General features: G+C 39.5%; 2 protein-coding genes across 5 annotated transcripts in view; both read left to right on the top strand.

The window, feature by feature from the left end:
- LOC105252212 overlaps nucleotides 1–10,546 on the top strand; it is a 37,760-nt gene extending 27,214 nt beyond the window's left edge. For 2 of the 4 annotated variants that reach the window (XM_011259505.3, XM_011259507.3), the window contains exons 7-13: nucleotides 704–1,397; nucleotides 1,635–2,125; nucleotides 3,052–4,624; nucleotides 4,739–6,322; nucleotides 6,540–6,792; nucleotides 6,965–7,102; nucleotides 8,226–10,546. In XM_011259505.3, the coding sequence (XP_011257807.1) occupies nucleotides 704–1,397; nucleotides 1,635–2,125; nucleotides 3,052–4,624; nucleotides 4,739–6,322; nucleotides 6,540–6,792; nucleotides 6,965–7,102; nucleotides 8,226–8,743 (5,251 nt within the window). In that variant the 3' untranslated portion in view covers nucleotides 8,744–10,546. The remainder of the gene's footprint in view (nucleotides 1–703; nucleotides 1,398–1,634; nucleotides 2,126–3,051; nucleotides 4,625–4,738; nucleotides 6,323–6,539; nucleotides 6,793–6,964; nucleotides 7,103–8,225) is intronic. The other 2 variants (XM_011259508.3, XM_011259509.3) reach the window with 2 other exon arrangements.
- A 3,656-nt stretch (nucleotides 10,547–14,202) lies between these two features.
- LOC105252213 (aminoacylase-1) lies at nucleotides 14,203–18,416 on the top strand. Its single transcript, XM_025413462.1, has 5 exons — nucleotides 14,203–14,596; nucleotides 15,447–15,616; nucleotides 15,690–16,196; nucleotides 16,743–17,033; nucleotides 17,636–18,416. The coding sequence occupies exons 1-5, from the start codon at nucleotides 14,503–14,505 to the stop codon at nucleotides 17,777–17,779; spliced, it is 1,206 nt and encodes a 401-aa protein (XP_025269247.1). The 5' UTR covers nucleotides 14,203–14,502; the 3' UTR covers nucleotides 17,780–18,416.
- The last annotated feature ends 648 nt before the right edge of the window (nucleotides 18,417–19,064 follow it).

Genomic DNA, 19,064 nt, shown 5'->3' on the forward strand with positions numbered 1-19,064 from the left:
AATTGATGTAAGGAAAACACATAGTTATTTTGAAGAAAAAATATGTAATTTGCAATTAACAATTAAATATTTTTTCTGAAAAGTAACTATGTGTTTTCTTTACACCAATTGATTCCTCTCATTATTTTGTACATAAAAGTATTAAGGTTAGATAATGGAAAAATGAATACTTTACTAGATATTTTACGGTTTATGTAAAATTAAGAAATGATTTCAAGCCATAAGTCAAAAAGTACTTGAGGGAAAAATAATTTAATTGTAATGTTTTGGAAAGCTCTCGAGATAAGCTACAAGAATGTGCAATGAAAAATAGGGGGTTCCATTTAAAAAATTCAAGTTGACCTTGTCCTGACTTTGACGACGCCACTCAATGTCAAATGGATATTACAGTTAAATACATCTTTTTAATCCTTACAACTTTTGTCTAAAGCATTTTGTTCTAAAATGCATTCTATACGAGATATTCGATTGTATCCAGACTTTTGGTCCACCCTGTATAAAGAAACTTTATATATTCTCGCTTCCTAGTACTTTAATTTATATATAAAAAATATTCTCGCTTTGTTGTGCTTTAAATAACGCTAAATATCCATTGTAGACGAAAAAAGTCATCTGGAAATTGCAACTTTCCAGATCATCATCTGGAAATCGCAATTTTCCAGATCGGAAAGAAGTCATTTATTGAAAACTTATAACATTATAGAGTCTGGCAGCATGTCGACTGCATGGGCATAGACCGCTCGAACATTCCTGACGAGTATCTCTGCGAGAGGTGTCGGCCGCGACGAGTGGACAGACAGCGAGCTCGCACTCTGCAAATGCGCAAGCGCGAGGAGCTGCTCAATTCGGACACGTCGTCCGATACATCGTCCACCAGTTCAGCGGACACGGACGTTGGCTCGGTGAACGCCACGGTCCAGAAGAAACGATCGCTCTCGCAGCAGCAGCAGCAGCCATCGTCGCAGATCCCGCGACGCGGCAAGTCTGACGCGCCCGCTCAATCCGCGCAGGTGCGAAGGCTGAACAACAACAACAACAATAACAACAACGTGGCGAAGAGACAGAGAAGGGACTCGCATGCTCGGCAATCGAGCGCGGTTCGCAAGAAGGAGAACGCGACGCCGAAGCGAGGACCCGGGAAACGCAAAGCCAAGAGGAGGATGAGTCTCGAGGACAAGGAGGAGGACGTGCAAGATGCCTGGGGCAGCAACATGGCGCCTCTCAGGCAGTGGATCGAGAGATACGAGGAGGCCGTCACGAATCATTACAGTCCCGAATTACGTGCCAGGATATCGAGCATCAAGGTCAACGGCACGCATAGCGATCTCAGGCAGACTAACATGAATGTCATAGCCACCGGCAAATGCAGGCTGAACGTGCACAGTAATAATCTCAGAGTAAGTAAGCCATCATCTTGAAAGGAAGAAAGAATCATTACTTTATCTTTTATATCTCTTCAATTATTATTCTTTCTTTCGATATCATGTATTAATAATCACAATTATTCACCTGAATCATTCACTTTTAGAATAAGATCGAAAACACACTTTTCACCTACTGGCTCATTCTTGTCTCATATTGGAAAGATATGACGAAATTTATACCAGAATGTCTTTTCTTCATGACTGATACAGTTCCTGGTGGCGACCATGTACCTTCCGCCAAACACCCCCGTCGTGGAACTACGCGGCAAGTACATGCTCAGTACGCAGCATCGGTCGCAGCATCCGCAGGGTGGTAGACAGCACGCCCAGCGACCGGGGCCGTTCGTCTTCTTTTATCGTTTGCCACGAGACGGCACCGAGGTGTGCGTGGACACGCGAACGTACGGGAACGACGCGAGGTTCGTGCGGCGCAGTTGCAAGCCGAACGCCGAGGTGAAGCATTGCATCGAGAAGGGCACGCTGCACCTCTACATCGTCACGACCTGTGCGATCGAGAAGAACGCCGAAATAACAATCAAGCATGAGCAGCACGACCTATTGCTATCGCCCAATCCCGGCTCCTCTCCCGCGTTGCCCGTCGTGTGCGCGTGTAACAATCCGCGGGAGTGTCAGATCGCCAACGCGACGAATCAGCAACTGAACAGAAGAGGTAGTAACGGCGCTCTCATCGAAAATGCCGAGTAAGTTGATGAGATAACGTAGAATATCTCGATAAGGAAGAGTTTTACTAGAAAGTGTCTCGGACAAAAGTTGTATGGCTTCGAGGGGGATATGATATGGTGCCATTAATTTGACCTTGAAGAGTCATCTGAAGATCACGTGAAGATCACCTCCAACTTTTTAAATGGGACAACAACACCCTACATGCTTTTACATATTCTTACAGCTTGCCTCAAGAGCTTTCCAAAACACTATAATAAAGTATTTTTTCATTGAGTACTTTTCGAGTTATGAGGTTTAAAATAATATCTTAATTTTACATAAACCATAAAATATCTAGCAAAATATTCATTTTTCGATTATCTTATCTTAATACTTTTATGGACGGAATAATGAGAGGAATCAATTGGTGTAACGAAAAACGAAAAACGAAAAAACGAAAAACATAGTTGTTTTTAAGAAAAAATATGTAATTTGCAATTAACAATTCCATATTTTTTCTTAAAAACAACTGTATGTTTTCTTTACACCAATTAATTACTCCCATTATTTTGTACATAAAAGTATTAAGGTAATATAATCGAAAAATGAATATTTTACAAGATATTTTATGTAAAATTAAGAAATTATTTCAAGCCTTATAACTCAAAAAGTACTTGAGGGAAAAATAATTTATTATAGTGTTTTGGAAAGCTCTCGGGATAAGCTACAAGAATATGCAATGAAAAATAGGGGGTTCCATTTAAAAAGTTGGAGATGACCTTTACGTGACCTTCAGGTGACTCTTCAAGATCAAATTAATGGTACCATCTTATGTCCCCCTCGAAACCATACAACTTTTGTCTGAAACACTTTCTAGTAAAATTCTTCCTTATTGATATTTGACTGTTTCCAGACTTTTCTAACATCCTGTATATATTTCATTATGTATTTTTGTTGCTTACAGTGGCAGAGAACGAAGGCGACGAGGTAGAAGAAACACCGTCTGCGAGGAAACTGATCCCCCGGCGCCGCCAGTTCCTACGAGCATCGCGCAACAAGTCACTTCGACCGCGACGTCATCCGCACCGTCGACGGTGACGGTCACGACGCCGAGAAAAACCGTCACGACCACGGTTACCGTTTCCACGACTCGTCAAGTCCCCAAGGAAGAACCTACCGCGACTGTAACGAACGTACAGCCTCAATCATCACCCGGTTTAAGGGAATCGGTGGCGACACCGGAAACGAAAAAGGATAAAAAGAAGATGACACGGGAGGAGAGGAAGATGGAGGCTATCATGAAGGCCATTGAGAGGATGGAAAAGGCGGAACAGAGGCGGCAGGAGGTCCAAGCGAGAAACGCGCAACGAAAGGAGTCTAGTGGCACCCACAGCGACAATGAGGATAATAATCCGACGACGGGACAGTCGTCCAAGAGTGGTAAACAGGCAAGCTCGGATAGACCGTTGCGGCGGAAGAGGAGAAAAGGTCGGGCGAGGACGACGAGCACGTCTCAATCGCAGAATGCTAACAATCGAAGAACAAGGTTGAATTCGGCCGAGTCCGACGTATCTTCCGGAGACGAAAGCAATTCCATGCAATCGCCGCCTCTGCTGGGTCGCCCACCCAGCCGGGAAGTTCCCTATTCGTCGCACTTACACACACCGGCCAAGAACACAGTCGCGATCGGAGACAGTGCGAGCAACATCGGACCGTCATCTGGTGGCCATCACAGTGGAATTCCAACAGCGGCCGGTTTACTATTGGCCCTAGCAAACTCCAACGTTCCAGGTCCTCCGAGCTCGCCCCCTCTGCAACAGCCCACCCCCGTCAAAAGCCCTACCTGCGACAGCGGGGCCAGCAGTAGCTCTCAAAGCTCCACGCCATCCACCCCGCTATCATCCGCCTGCTTGCTGGTGGCTGCAGCGGTTGGTCCACTGGCGCCAGGCTTCAAGTTCCCCAAAACGAAGAAGGTACTGATGAACGAGTGGCTGAAGGAGTCGCCCGATCCGCCGCCGGCCAACGTACCCCAGGTATCACCGCTGCCGGCTCTACCTTCAGCTCCGACCTTGCCGAATTCCGTGAACCATCCGCTGTGCGGCAGACACTTCCCACCGCTACCGACAGATCCAACAGCGGAATTTCTCTCGCAGAGCTACGCGGCCAAGAGCCTGGCCACTCTCGTGCAAGCCGCCAACTCGGTTAGCGGTATATGCGACTCTCCACCGCAGCGTAGACAGCAGCAGCAGGGCGCTTCCACTCCCTGCAACAACAACAACAACGGTGGAAGCAGCGGTGGTTGTCCCACGGGCTCGGCAAAGAAACGGTGGCTGCGTCAGGCAATCTCGGAGGAGTGCGACTCCCCTAACAGCCGGCCCGAAAGTCCCCCATCGCTCAGCGAGACGGTAGCTCCGCCCAAGAAGCGCAGAATAGCCCGGGAGAGTCTGTCGTCGGAGAACTACACTCCACCGACAACCCCAACTATGCTGCTACCAACCGAGGCGGCGTCAAACAACAGATCGTTATGTCCCACTGAAGTGAGTCTGGCTAATGCATATTTCAGCGTTTGAATGATGCATTATTCTAACGTGTCTAATATATAATATGATTCGACATTTTTTAATATAGGGTCAATATTACTGTCTTTCCAGGATGACTATGCGGAACGTGCGCAGTCACCTTTCGTAGAACAGAACGACGAGGGGCAGTACGAGTCGGAATCTGTGAAAGAAGAGATGAACGTTGACGGCAGACCGGTAGATTCCGACGAGTCGGTCGTTCGGAAGAAGATATCAGTCGACACCTTTTCCCAATCGGATTTTTTCGTGACATGTAATGAAGAGAAATGCTCGGATTTCTCGGATATCAAGGCGAAAATTTCCCCGGTAATGAGCGCGGAAAGTGCCACGATAAAGGAGGAAAAGGTTTTCCCAAAATGGGAGAAAGGTGATATAAAGACCGAATGTAACTACAGCTCCCTGGACCCGAAGATATTCGCAAAGATTCAGAAGGTCGTGGAAAGTGGAGTGTCGTTTAGTGACTTGAATCTGAAGAAAGAGCCCTTCTTGAAGAAGGAGGAACAAGGAACGGTCGAGATAATCCATCACAATATATCGCACACCGAGATAGAAGGATATCCCTCTCCCATGGAACCCGATGAGATTCTGGAGCAACGAGTGGCCGAGTTGCAGCTGGAATTTGGCGGCATCGACGAAATCTCGTTGAACGTTGCCAGCGACGAAAATAAGAAATCTGAAGATAAGTCGTCCGAAAGCGTCGCAAAGTGTCAGGAGATCGTCGTCGAGAAATCGGACGATAACGCGTCCATCGACGAGTTTGACGTCGAGGCGCAGATGAAGAAGATCACGGGCGACGACGGCAACGATTACCAAGAAAAGATCGACACGAGTTCGGAGAAGGACAAGAGCATGGATGGAATAGAGGGATTGATGGAAAGCTCGAAGGAGGACTCGGATTCGGAAGACAAGGACATGGACGACGATGAGTCCTTCAAGCTGTTCGACATGAAACACGAAGAGGCGCCTTTCAACGAACTGGACGCTAAGCCTGATGAGAAATCAGAGCAGGTCTCCCTTATGGAAGACGACGTGAAGGAGACGATCAAGGGAGACGCGAGCGATGAGGCTCCCAAAACGGAGTCGTCCACTTTCACGGCTTTGTCTGAGGAGTCTATCTTCGAGTCGACTTCGTCGAACGCAGAGTCCGTCTTGGATCCTCCCAAGATCTTCCATTCGATTCCACCTTTGAGCGAGCGCATTCGCAAGAAGGCTGATCCAGCCGCGCCCAAGGCACCCAAGATGGACTTTGAGGCGGCCATCATAGAGTCCACGATAACCATGGACACGGTGGAAGAGTCGACGAACGGCGAGGAGAAATCGATGCTGTCGACCGCGTTGCGCGAGCTCCTGGAAGCGAAGCTGGACGACGAGCCTGAAGTAATAAAAAATGACATTGATAACGAGATTAGCGCATCGTCGCAAGTAACTCAACCAAAATCAGACATCTCTCCTGAACATAGTCTAGACGTGGTACAAGACTCGAGTACAGCCCAAGAAGCTCCGAAGCCGGAAGAGACTCCTGTCAAGGAGGAGGAGACCAAACCCAAGGAAATCAAACGATTGAAAGACCCGAGAACCGTCGTACCAAATAACATGCCTGCACCACCGGCCTTTAAACCGGACGCTCTTCCTCCCGTCAAGCGCAAGGTTAGAACGGTAGGGCTGTAGTAAGGTTTTTTATGTTGCTAAGAAGGTAGGGTGTCCATTGTTTCTCTCCTTCTTTCTTCATCAGCATTTTATCTGCATCAGTACGCACCAAATGGACCAGATATAATTTCTTCATTTGCTTCATTCCTGCTTCTTTTTCAACTGATTATTCCTGATGAAAAATGGCGAATGTGTTATAGGAAAATGTTTCTATTTACCTTTCCAGTTGTCCATATCGGAATATCGCAAACGCAAACAACAATCGTCCGGAGGAGCTGGAGCTGAGCCAGAATCGTCCAAGGATGATTCCATCTCTGATAAAAATGGGGCGCGAGGTAGATCGGATAGCACCAGCAGCGGCACCTCTTCGCTCAGCTCCGACGAGGAGGGCTCCAAGGCATCTGCTACCCTGGATTTATCAGGCGTTACCACATTGACGCTCTTCCCGAACGCCACCAACGAGAACGATGAAAAGAAAGGTAGCGATCCAACTTGTAGGAGAGTAAAACATGTATGAGTTTTGACAGGATTAAAATTTCTCGAAAAAGATGCTTAAATCTAGACAAAGATATAAGGTGACACATATGTAAATTTTCATGGTATTTTCCTGGCTTAATCTAACGCGATTAAATAGATTAATATTCGAATCAGGTGGGGAGGAGGGTACGATCGGTTGGTCCGCGGCGCCAACTCTGGTAGAACGTCAGCGAGAAAATCTCACCGAGCGACTAAAACGCGAATTCGGATTGTTTCTCAGTGACGACGAAGAGGAGAGAGCTCGTAAGCACGGTACGCACCGAGTTGAAACTTGTAATTTAGCATATTTAAAAAAGGCAGGGTATCTCATTTTAATCGATTATCCCAAATAACTTTTTTAATTTTGATTGTAGAAAAAAATGTTTCAGACAAAAGTTGTATGGCTTGAAGGGGGACATAAGATGGTGTGATTAGTTTGACGTTGAAGAGTCACCTGAAGGTCACGTGAAGGTCATCTCCAACTTTTTAAACGGGACACCCTACATACTTTTACATATTCTTATAGCTTGCCTCAAGAGCTTTCCAAAACACTATAATAAAATATTTTTTCATTGAGTACTTTTCGAGTTATGAGGCTTAAAATAATATCTTAATTTTACATAAACCATAAAATATCTAGCAAAATATTCATTTTTCGATTATCTTACCTTAATACTTTTATGTACAAAATAATGAGAGGAATCAATTGGTGTAAAGGAAAAACACAGTTGTTTTTAAGAAAAAATATGGAATTGTTAATTGCAAGTTACATATTTTTTCTTCGAAACAATTATGTGTGTTCTTTACACCAATTGATTCCTCTCATTATTTTGTACATAAAAGTATTAAATAATATCGAAAAATAATCGAAATCGAAAATCGAAAAATGTATATTTTACAGGATATCTTACGGTTTATGTAAAATTAAGAAACGATTTCAAGTCTCATAATTCGGAAAGTACTCAATGACAAAATACTTTATTATAGTGTTTTGAAAAGCTCTCGAGGTAAGTTACAAGAATATGTAATTAAAAATAGAGGGTTCCATTTAAGAAATTTAAGATGATCTTCACGTGACCTTAACAACACTCTTCCAGGTCATAATAATATTACTGTGTAATACGTCACTTAAAATCGTACAACTTTCGTCTGAAACATTTTTTTCTACAATCAAAATTAAAAAAGTTATTCGGGGTGATCGATTAAAATGGAACACCCTGTATATGTGTGGGCGAAAAATAATATAAACTTGGAGGAATAGACTTAGAGGGATTAGATGTTGAAGCTACTAATTTTTATCTCGCAACGTTTCAAGAGACTCATGATAATGATGCTATAAGACCAAAAGGCAGCCTCCGTTGTTCAGTGTTCATTCCATCATTTTTCTGGATTATAGGTTTGACAGCCGAGGCGATACTGAAGGCGCACAAATCCCCGCCTCAGAATCTGGTCGCCAACACGCCGCCAGGGTATCCCGGACTTCAGCAGCTGCCACCTCAGCCGTACATCCCGCCACCCGGCTCCGCGTCCATTCACTATCCCCAGTTCCAGAGTAAACCCGCTCCGGTGCAATATCCGAACTTTGCGATGCCCCCGCAGACCACCTCCAGTACTCAGCAGCCGATGTACGGCCCTGCCGTGCCATCGCAGGCGGGTGGAGCCGCCAGCAAGCAAGTGCAACAGCAATTCCTGGTACCTCAAGCGTCCCAAGCGCCACCGGGTTCCAACCCGTATCCTCCGCCTCAATTTGTACCACCACCACCGCCACCAGCGGTAGTAGCAACGGCAGCAACGGTGGCTACGGCATCAGCGTCGACGACGCCACCGCCACCGGCCAACCAAGCGTACCCCCCCACGTCGTCGGGACAGCCGCAAAAGCCATTTTTCAATCACCCAGCACCGCCGAGATCGTAACCGGTAGAGGAGGGTAGGATTGTCGCAAATTCTCGAGTTCCAAATTGATATCATTTTACATGTTCTCGATCGGGAACGAAGTCCCTAAGCGATTGGACCCTCGTGCACGGTCTTTTTCCTTCTCGCAAGGAAGAAATACGAGCTCTAGCTGAACCCGGAAGTTCGTGCGCGTCCTTCTCTTGTTGCAAAATGATGGATACAGGCGCGTGTATGTAGGTTCGCTAAATAATTAGGAGGAGAAGCCTTGGAGCTTAGTGTGTATCATCGATCGCTTCTAGAATCGTTGCGCGGATATCGAAAGGATTTAATCAGTAGACGTTCATCTGACGGTTCCTCTCTCAAAATATTCGGGACGGGACTCGCGCGGTGATGGCCTAAGGCTGAGTATTTCGAGGATATGTAGCGGCGCATTTCAACTAGCGTGTATCTAGAATAATCCGGCGACTCTCTTTCACGGCCAAAAGTGTATACTCGAATGGCGTACACTTTTTATACCGGCGAAATGCGGTGCCCTAAAATGTTTATATATAGTCATGTAGTTTACACGTACACACACACACACACACACTCAATTTTGATAAGATTAAAGTTGGAGGCGTTTGCGAGTGAGATTGACACTTTGGCTCGCGCGATATATCCCTTCTAAAAGCAGTTATCATTACAATGTGCACACTCTGTATCATTCAACTTATCTCTGTGTGTGTATATATACATAGATACATGTGTGTGTGTGTATCTATATAAATAAAATGCATAATACTAACGATATACGAAGTTATATATATATATTTAACGATGCTATTTAGACTAGTCTGTAGGAAACGCGATTATTCTCCTAATCTCAACACAAACTTATTCTAACGATAGATAAGCGAGATGGTACTACATCGTGAAGTTTTTTGATGATGCAGAGCCAAAAAAAGGGGGGGGGGAGAGCGTGGAATTTTCTATATTTTATATTTCACTGTAAATGATAGATTATTTATAATAAAGAATAAATGTTGAAATATGTAAGCTTTAGTTCGATTTTGGAAATTTCGTTTCGTTTATTTTTTCACAAGGTAGAACGGTTATACGATACGAGCAACGTTTTTTTGCTTTTAAAGTTAATATTTTATTTAAATGCGTTATTTACCCTTGAATCTATATTAATGTTTAAAGAAGATGTGCGTACTATTTACACGATATTGAATTACATGTACTATTGTTTTCGTCATTTAAACGATATGTGGAATATATTTTTTAGTTGTACGAAAAAAAGAAAGCGAGAGAAATCGAGCGATAATATAATATTTTATTTATGAATTCGTTTCTTCTTTTAAGTCAATCTCCCGAAACTTTATTCGTTCTTCATTCAACACTCATTCAAGTACAAAATTTACTAAGCGGTAAAGAAGAGAAGAGTGCATCAAAACAAAAGAGAGCCTAGAGAGAGATAAATTAATTAAATCAATTAAATGCAAAGAGAGAAAGAGAGAGAACATCGGGCTATTTTATTAACGAGAAAAATTCTTCTTATTTCATCTACGAAACACGATTTTTAGTCGATGAAAATGTGCGTGTATTCTTTCCTCTTTGCGTTTTAAAAATTGTGGGCAGCGCATTACGACCCGATATCGTAAATATTTGCAACTCGACTTGATCACAAACAGCGAGAAGCGATCGCTCTCGAACTTGAAACTATTATATATATAGTCTTCTAGAGTTTCAACGTCGATCCAGTGTAATTAAAATTATACATATCCAGAAAACATCAAATAACATTTATATAATTGTCAGTTGTAGTTTAATATAATTAATCATAAATTAATATAATTTAATAATAATTTCCCAACGATATAACTGTTACATGTTATATAACAGTTATAAAACATGTTAAATTACAACTAACAATTATATAATTGTTATTTGCTGTTTGCTGGATATATTGTACTTTATATGTGTAATTAAAATTATTATATATATATATATATATACATACACACATAGGTACACATACATACATATACACACACGTACACAGTATGCTACATGTGTATGCATGTATGTGTATATCATGTGTGAAAAAAGAGTTTCGGATTTTGACGGGGCGTGATGATTAATTGCTGTAAATTAATATGTTATTACTTGTTAAAGGCGAGGAGAGAAGCCGAGTTTTGCATTTCTTTAATTCGTAAGTCGATCTTTCTCCGTTTGTATGATTTTAATTCATGTATTGTTTATTGTATTTTCGGTCGCGGGCGCTTGGGAGAGGGCGAGCGATGGCGAATATTCACTGTAAAAGGGAAAACAACGATGAATACTTGTCGTTAGAGATACTCCTTGCGATATATATTTCAGATTTTTCGATGCACTATAACAATTGTCATAGCTATTTCACCTTCTGCGGAGCAGTAAAACGCGCGTCGCTCGCGAAATTAATTATAGTACAACATTAGAGGCGGTACAATCTTAGAGAGACTCTCGTAAAAAAAAAATTATAGCTATGCTATAGGTGCTCGAGGTACCTCGCTCGTCAAAAGCGACTAATTAGGATCGATTCGAAGAGAAGAACAACTTATATTTAGCGAATGTCTCGACAGAGAGAATTGGCAGAGAAAATTATAAATATATATCTTAATTTATTCAACGAATCGCGTTAATTTTACTCTTTTTCAACGTCTCCAAATTTTTTTCATTTTCACGGTCCTCTTTGGTCGCGAACACATAACCGCGGCTGCGAAATCCACGTTCCGCTGGAAAGCTTGGAAGAATTTTCATTCGAAATCTCACAAAACACGGTCGATTAATAAATTTATATAAAATATAAATTTAACGATTTAAAATTATAATTTTAAATTGATAAATTTATATAAATAATTTTAAATTAATAAATTTATATAGATATAAATTTAATAATTTTAAAGCATAATTTTATAATTTAAAATTATAATTAATAATATAATTTAAAAAATATAATTTATATAAATATGTAAAAAGAAGAAAAAAATCTGACGTTCGACCGAATGGATCGCTGGTCCGTTTTACGTGATTCGCGACCGAGATTCCTGAACTTGTATGACGAAAAAAAAAAACATGTAAAACGCGTGGAGTTTTTCCGAAACGTGTATAATAAAAGAAGAAACAATCGCGCGACTTCAATCATCGGTTCTTAAGCAAATATCAAAGTTTAAAGATCTGTGATTAGAAAGTAAGCCGGGGGCGGGGGGCGGGGGGCAAAAATTAAGTTATAATATGTATTTATGTATTCTCTGCGAAAGTATTACAACGGAATTCTTCTGGGCGCATATATATACGTAAGGTTCTCCTGGGCTCGAGAGCGAGATGAAAATGAGACGAGAGGAGGGGGAGGGAGAGCCCTCTTTATATTGCGTTCGGCTGCGATTTCAAAGTGTAAATCAGACATATTTTTGGCATTTGGTGTTTACTTTGTACTTTAGCCGATATTTTGTAATAATAAAAGAAAAAAGAAACGTGTGTGTACTAATATAAGTTATAAATTGCTACGGGTGGCGTAAACATCGGATACCGAGAGAGAGAGAGAGGGTGAGACAGAGAATGATAGAGAGTGTACAGCTCATGTTCGCCATCCGAGTATACATTGAGAACATGTAAATATTTTTGTAACATAATTTTAAGTATATATATATCATATATATATATATATATATATATATATATATATATATATCTATATTAAAATCCTTCGCATATATATACATATATATATACATATATATTTTAATCTTTCTCTATCCTCTTGGACCTTTCGTGGAATCCGAAAGATACAAGGATATTGCTTTGCAGCTAAATCCGTAAATTTATTGTCCGTTGTACAATTCTCCTACATATATAGCTCTAATACTAATATATCTGTATAATGACATTCTGACGAAGAGGGGCAGGCAAAAAAAAACAAGCGACTTTGTTATTAAAGGTATCTGATAGATATAAAGCAACTCGTTAGAGATAATCGTTTCAATGTTGTAAATAAGAGAAATACACGCAGAAGAGAGAAAGAAAGAAAGAGAGAAAGAGAGAGAGAGAGAGAGAAAGAGAAAGAGAGAGAGAGACATAGCAGTTATATTATATATATATTATTATATTATATATTATATTAATATTATATATTATTATATTCAACTTTATATAAGATAGGCTGAGAACATAATTTTTTTATTTGCGATTCACTGTTACATGTATGTGCCTAGTTATAGCCATGTTACATTATTATCTATTACACTGTACGATAATTTAATCAACGTACTATCGATTATAATAAATGTATAACAAGTTCTTCGATATCAAACTCTACACGATATATATTATTATAACGTGTAAAGAGCTCATATTTAGGCATACGTGAAATTTAATAAATCGGAATACATTTTACGAATTTAACGCTGTTACTTGCTTCACCCTTGTTTTTCACACGTATCTGAAATGTAACAATAAAGCTTATCGAGACCGAATAATCGTGGACAAAAGTGACATTGCATTAATTGTTAATAACGGGATATTTCATTGCGTTGTTATCAAGTTTCAGATAAACACTTATCTTCTCGGTTCTTCAGAAGCAAGTATTTATTGTCCCGCATTATCGATGTTAATTACACCGAGCAAATGAGCAAAGAGATTCTGTTTTATTGTTAATAGTTTATTATTTTCAAGGAGAGCGAATGAAAATTATAGATTGTCGTGTTTTCGGAATTTGAGACAGAAAATTATAAATTCGATTCTCTCGAATCCCAGTTATTTATACAATTTTGAAAGAAATTAAGAGAATTTAATTAAAGTTAAATTATTAATTTATTGCTGGCGGATATTCATTTAGTTTTTCAAAATAAGTTCCATTCTACAAGTCATTAGTCGTAAGCAAATTGATCCATCACAATCGATTATTTTCGAAATAATCAATTTGCAAGCAACTAACTCATTGTAAAATGGCTCTAAGAGAGCAAAAATGGTAAATAATCGCATTTTCGGAATTTGAGAGAGAAAATTCTAAAATTGTCTCGAGAATTCCGATTATTCATACAATTTCAACATGTAAAAAAACGAGAAAAATCCTTCATGTTTAAAAGCAAGACGCTCGCATCAATCCTCATACTTAATAAAAATAATAAAAACTAAAGACGAGAGAAAAATCCTAAGAAACATCGCGGAAAAGCGTGAAGGAAACTGCGAGGGACTCGTGTTTCCAGACCCACGACGGACGTGAAGGACGCGCGGCGCCTGTTGCAAGGCCGCGCCATTCGATTCGAGCGCGCGGCCGTGACGTCAGCGCCGGCGGCGGCGGCGGCGATTGGGCGAGCCGCGGCGCCGCTCATTGGCCCGCGCCGCGCGACTCAGCTCCGGATCACGGCCCGGCGTCTTGTCCTCTGCCGTCTGAAGGTGCAATTTCATTGACGCTACTTTTTAGCGTCAATGAAATTGCACCTTGAGGTTACGGTCATATGGACTGATATGTTCCAAGTAATGCGTACCGCGTAACCAATTAAAGGCGTAATTCTGTTGTGCTTCTGTTATGCTATAACAGAATTACGCCTCTAATTGGTTACACGGTACGCGTTAAATATCAGTCCACGTGGCCGTACCCTGACAGTCGCGATCCTGACGGCGGTAGCATCCGGACGCGGTAGCGCCTGACAGCGGCCCGAGGATAAGCAGCCGTGGGAAGAACACGCCGAGACGGATCGAGAGCGAGAGAAAGAGACAGATACGAGAGAGTGAGAGAGAAGGTGAGAGGAGCCGGAACGATGTCGCCGTCACGGGCCGAGCTGGACGAAACAGCTGTGGAGAACTTTCGCGAGTACCTGCGGATACCGTCGGTGCAGCCCAACATTAATTACGGTGAGTACAGCCTCGGGAAGTTCCCCGAGAAGTAGCTTTAAACTCCCCTGAAGGTGAAATAGCTGGAAAGAGAGAGTCTAGGCTAGTTTCAAGGTCTAGAAGACTCGAAGATATATGTGTCTTTTTAGGTAGGAAGGAAGATAAAGATGTAGACAGGCTACTTCGATCTCACTCAAGTCCAAATTAATGTTGGTGCAACCTGGCCTTAATCTTTAATACTGAAAAAAATTGCTGGACTTCTTTTTTTTAACAGATTCCTGGAAAAAGTCTCAGTAAACTCCTTTAGGGATGATTGATCAAAATTGTGCTGAAAAATTGTGCTGCTTTATCAGAAAATTTATTGAGCTTTCTAGTCATCATGAAGATATTTGAAAAATAGACACAAACACAAACATGAAGTGTGATGAAGCTGCTATTGATGGGACTCAATTTCCTACATTGAGATTAACATTTTTTTTAGATGATATTTTGCCACTACAAATACTTCAAGATGTACAAAAATATTCACATGATAAGACAGAATTGAAGATAACAGCTTCTACCTGATAATGTTTTAGATCTCATGTTTAAAATGCAAAGACTTTTAAATTAAAAATTGATTTAAATTAGAGAGTCTTAAAGTTTATGAGCTCACATGTTATTCAGAACATTCTAGATAAGAATCATCAGTTATATTAGTTCAAACAATAAGATTGTTCTAATAATTGCTCACATAAGATATTAATTTGTCATCTAATTATTAACTAAAATTATTATCTAATTAATTATTGGAATAATTAATTATTCTTGCTGTTTGAATCTTGAAGATTCTAGAGGCTAAACATTCTACATTCTGTATCTTTCATTTCAGATGAATGCGTGGCATTTTTAAAGAGACAAGCGCAGTCGCTCGACTTGCCAGTCAACGTCTATCACATACATCCCGATAAACCGATCGTGGTTCTCACGTGGGTAGGAACAGAGCCGGCAAAGCCGGCTATCCTCTTGAACAGTCACATGGACGTTGTGCCCGTCTTCGAGGTAAGTGGCATTTATTGACATAAATTTCACATTAACGAAGAACATCGTGATTCACCTCTCGTGATTGATGCAGGACAAATGGACCTATCCACCGTTCAGCGCTCACATAGACGAGAAGGGTAATATCTACGCTCGCGGTAGCCAGGACATGAAATGCGTCGGGATACAATACTTGGAGGCGATTCGCAGACTCAAGCTGAATGGACAACGTTATCAACGCACCATTCACATCTCCTTCGTGCCGGATGAGGAGATTGGCAGTGTTTTCGGGATGAAGGATTTCGTGCACACCGCGGATTTTAAAGCTCTGAACATTGGTTTTTCCCTGGACGAGGGTTTGGCCAGTCCGGAGGATTATTTTGGCATGTTCTACGGAGAGAGAACCACCTGGCAAGTGACTGTAAATTGCGTCGGCACTACCGGTCATGGCTCGATTATGCTGAACAATACGGCTGGGGAGAAATTGAGAGTCATAATCAACCGTTTCATGGAGTTCAGAGAAGCCGAGAAAGCGAAGCTGGAAACTCCCCTTGATATCAAACTTGGCGAAGTGACGTCTGTCAATCTTACAAAGATTTCGGTAGGTATTTACGCCTGTCCATGCATTTTTACCACCCAACGGATGCAAGAGCATCGATTCGTTATTTTCGAGAATGAATTCATAAGTTATGCATTGAGTCATTCATTCATTTTTGTCCATTTAATTTTCTACTAAATTCACGTGTGTGTAAAAGAATATAATTACATATCAAAAGAATAGAATTTCCACGAAGAATGAAGAAAATAGATTATTCTCTCAAATAAATGAATTAGCTTTAATTTTCAAGTTGTTACATGATAGTTGTTTATTTTACTATTTTACATGTCTATTCTATTGGGATTCATATTCTACAGTGAGTATTTTAATATGTTCACCTAATTATATATCCAATTATTTGCGTTCAATGATGATGATATGCGTATCATATTGTATTTTGTTGCTTTACATTTTCCCTTACTTTACACAATTAGCTTGGAATTTTATTCTCTGCCAATTTGCAGTTTTATTGAATTCTACATTCTCTTTCTTATCCAGTCTTTCTATTCAACATTTCCTAAATTTAATCTGTTAAATATGTCTTTGCAGGGTGGCGTGCAAAATAATGTTATACCCGCCGAGCTCAAGGCTACATTCGATATTCGTATAACGCCCAGTGTCTATCACGAAGAACTCGAGGCTACTATAAAACGTTGGTGCGAGGAAGCCGGTCCAGATGTAACTTATTCCTTCGACGAGAAAGATCCGAAAATCGAAAATACGAAGCTTGACGATTCTAATCCTTTCTGGATCGCTTTTAAAAAATCCTGCGACGAAATAGGTGTTGAGTTGAAAATTGCCATCTTTCCAGGAGGCACAGATAGCCGTTGTATTCGTCAGGTGAGCTTGAATTGCTCTTTTCATATTAAAATTTGATGTTTTTTTTTTAAGTAGAAAAGATCAAATATGTATTGTCTTTATGACTTTAAAACTGTAGCTTTAAGATTTTAAGATTTTAATAGTTGAATTGTTATAAAAATTTGCATTTATTTTTATAAATTTTTATTTCCAACATTTTTATAAATCTTTATTTTAAATTTATATTCGTGTAGTGAGCATATTGAATTGCTCTCTTTATATTAAAATTTGATGTTTTATTTTTAAGTAGAAAAGACTACATAAGTATTGTCTTTATGACTTTAAAACTGTAGCTTTAAGATTTTAAGATTTTAATAGTTGAATTGTTATAAAAATTTTGCATTTATTTTTATAAATTTTTATTTTCAACATTTTTACAATTCTTTATTTTAAATTTATACACTTTTGTTTCTAAAGATGATTATTTATTTGAATAATAAATCATGCGCAGTCCAAATGTCAAATTGAGTATATAAGCAATCATTATAAATTAAGCATTATAGTATTGTAATTTTTGCTTCATCGTATTAATTTATCTTTATTTTATAAAATAAAATACTTTTAAATATATTTTTATTTTTCAGGTGGGAATTCCTGCTATCTGCTTTTCTCCAATGAACAAGACAAAAATACTTCTTCACAATCACAATGAATATTTAAACAAAGACATATTTCTGAAGGGAGTAGAAATATATACGAAAATAATACCGGCTGTTGCAAATGCCTAAGCACAACAGTAATATATACAACAAGCAGTATATTATACTATAAAAATCTAAAAGGTGCGATAATTAGATATTTATAGTTAGTGGCAATAGTAGCAGCTCTACAACTGACAGTAGTAGCTCTACAATTTTGTCAATAATAGTACTTTGAGTCTTCTTCTTGAGCTTGCAAATTATATGTGCAATACTATACCAAGTCAATATATATCTGTATATATATTGCATTTATATATATTAATGTTACGCAATTTCAAAAGTTTACGACTGTTGGATATATTTACCTGGAAAAGCTATATCCTCGAGCAATAAATATAAGGAAAGAATGATGAAGAATAACGTGCCAATGTTCATGAAGAAACAAATACGAAAAATGATTCAAGTCTAATAACGACAGGAAACAAGAGATATCAAGATTGACTGATGTATAAAAATGAATGGAAGAAAACCTAAACAACGATATCAAGAATCTAGAAAATTGGAGTCGGATTCAGCATAATCAAATGAAGATTAAACAGTTTCTATTTATTATCTCTATGGATTCATCGAAAATGGAGTACAAAAACAACAGTGCTGTAAATATAGTTCTACTGAGACCAAAGTAATACGCGCATATTGCTCAATATAGAGAATTTTCTTGAAATAAGCTAAGCTATAAAGTACAAATATGAAGTACATATATGAAGTACATATATGAAGTACATATATGAATGTTATTTTAGAATAAATATTTTTGTAAGCTTGAATGTAAATATATATGTACACAAATATATAAATATATATATATATATATATATATATATACATATATTTATATATATTATATTTATATATTTATATATTTTTATGAGGAAATGAAGCAACAAGAAGAGCAAAAATATATACCCATCGAAGTTACCGAGCAGCCGAATAGACTGAGATAAAATTAACAGTGTATTATAATACTTATTTTAAGAAAGTATCACAGTGGGCCATGTAATAATCAGTGGTAAGGAATATTATTGAGAAATAAAGCATTTCGAGAAACATACACACATATTCAAAAAGCTAATTCTCGATTAAAGAAAGAAAGAGAGAGAGAAACCGTCTATCGATCTCGGAGGTAAGAGACCTGGAGCGAAGGGTCGACGAATTTGCCGGAGCTGGAAGGAAAAAAGAACCGGATATCGTAAAAATTTGCAACCTGACTTGATCACAATCAGCGAGAAGCGATCGCTCTCGAATTTGAAACTATTATATATATAGTCTTCTAGAGTTTCAATGTCGACCCAGTGTAATTAAAATTATACGT

Source organism: Camponotus floridanus, unplaced genomic scaffold (assembly GCF_003227725.1).
Source record: "Camponotus floridanus strain SB8 unplaced genomic scaffold, Cflo_v7.5 scaffold67, whole genome shotgun sequence".
NCBI classification, from domain to species: domain Eukaryota; kingdom Metazoa; phylum Arthropoda; class Insecta; order Hymenoptera; family Formicidae; genus Camponotus; species Camponotus floridanus.

Bases quoted from the DNA above. Each gene is read 5' to 3' on its own strand.
- LOC105252213 (XM_025413462.1), top strand. From the start codon at position 14,503: ATGTCGCCGTCACGGGCCGAGCTGGACGAAACAGCTGTGGAGAACTTT. The intron at 14,597-15,446 runs GTGAGTACAGCC...CTTTCATTTCAG, and splicing joins GCAGCCCAACATTAATTACG to ATGAATGCGTGGCATTTTTA. The intron at 17,034-17,635 runs GTGAGCTTGAAT...TTTATTTTTCAG, and splicing joins ATAGCCGTTGTATTCGTCAG to GTGGGAATTCCTGCTATCTG.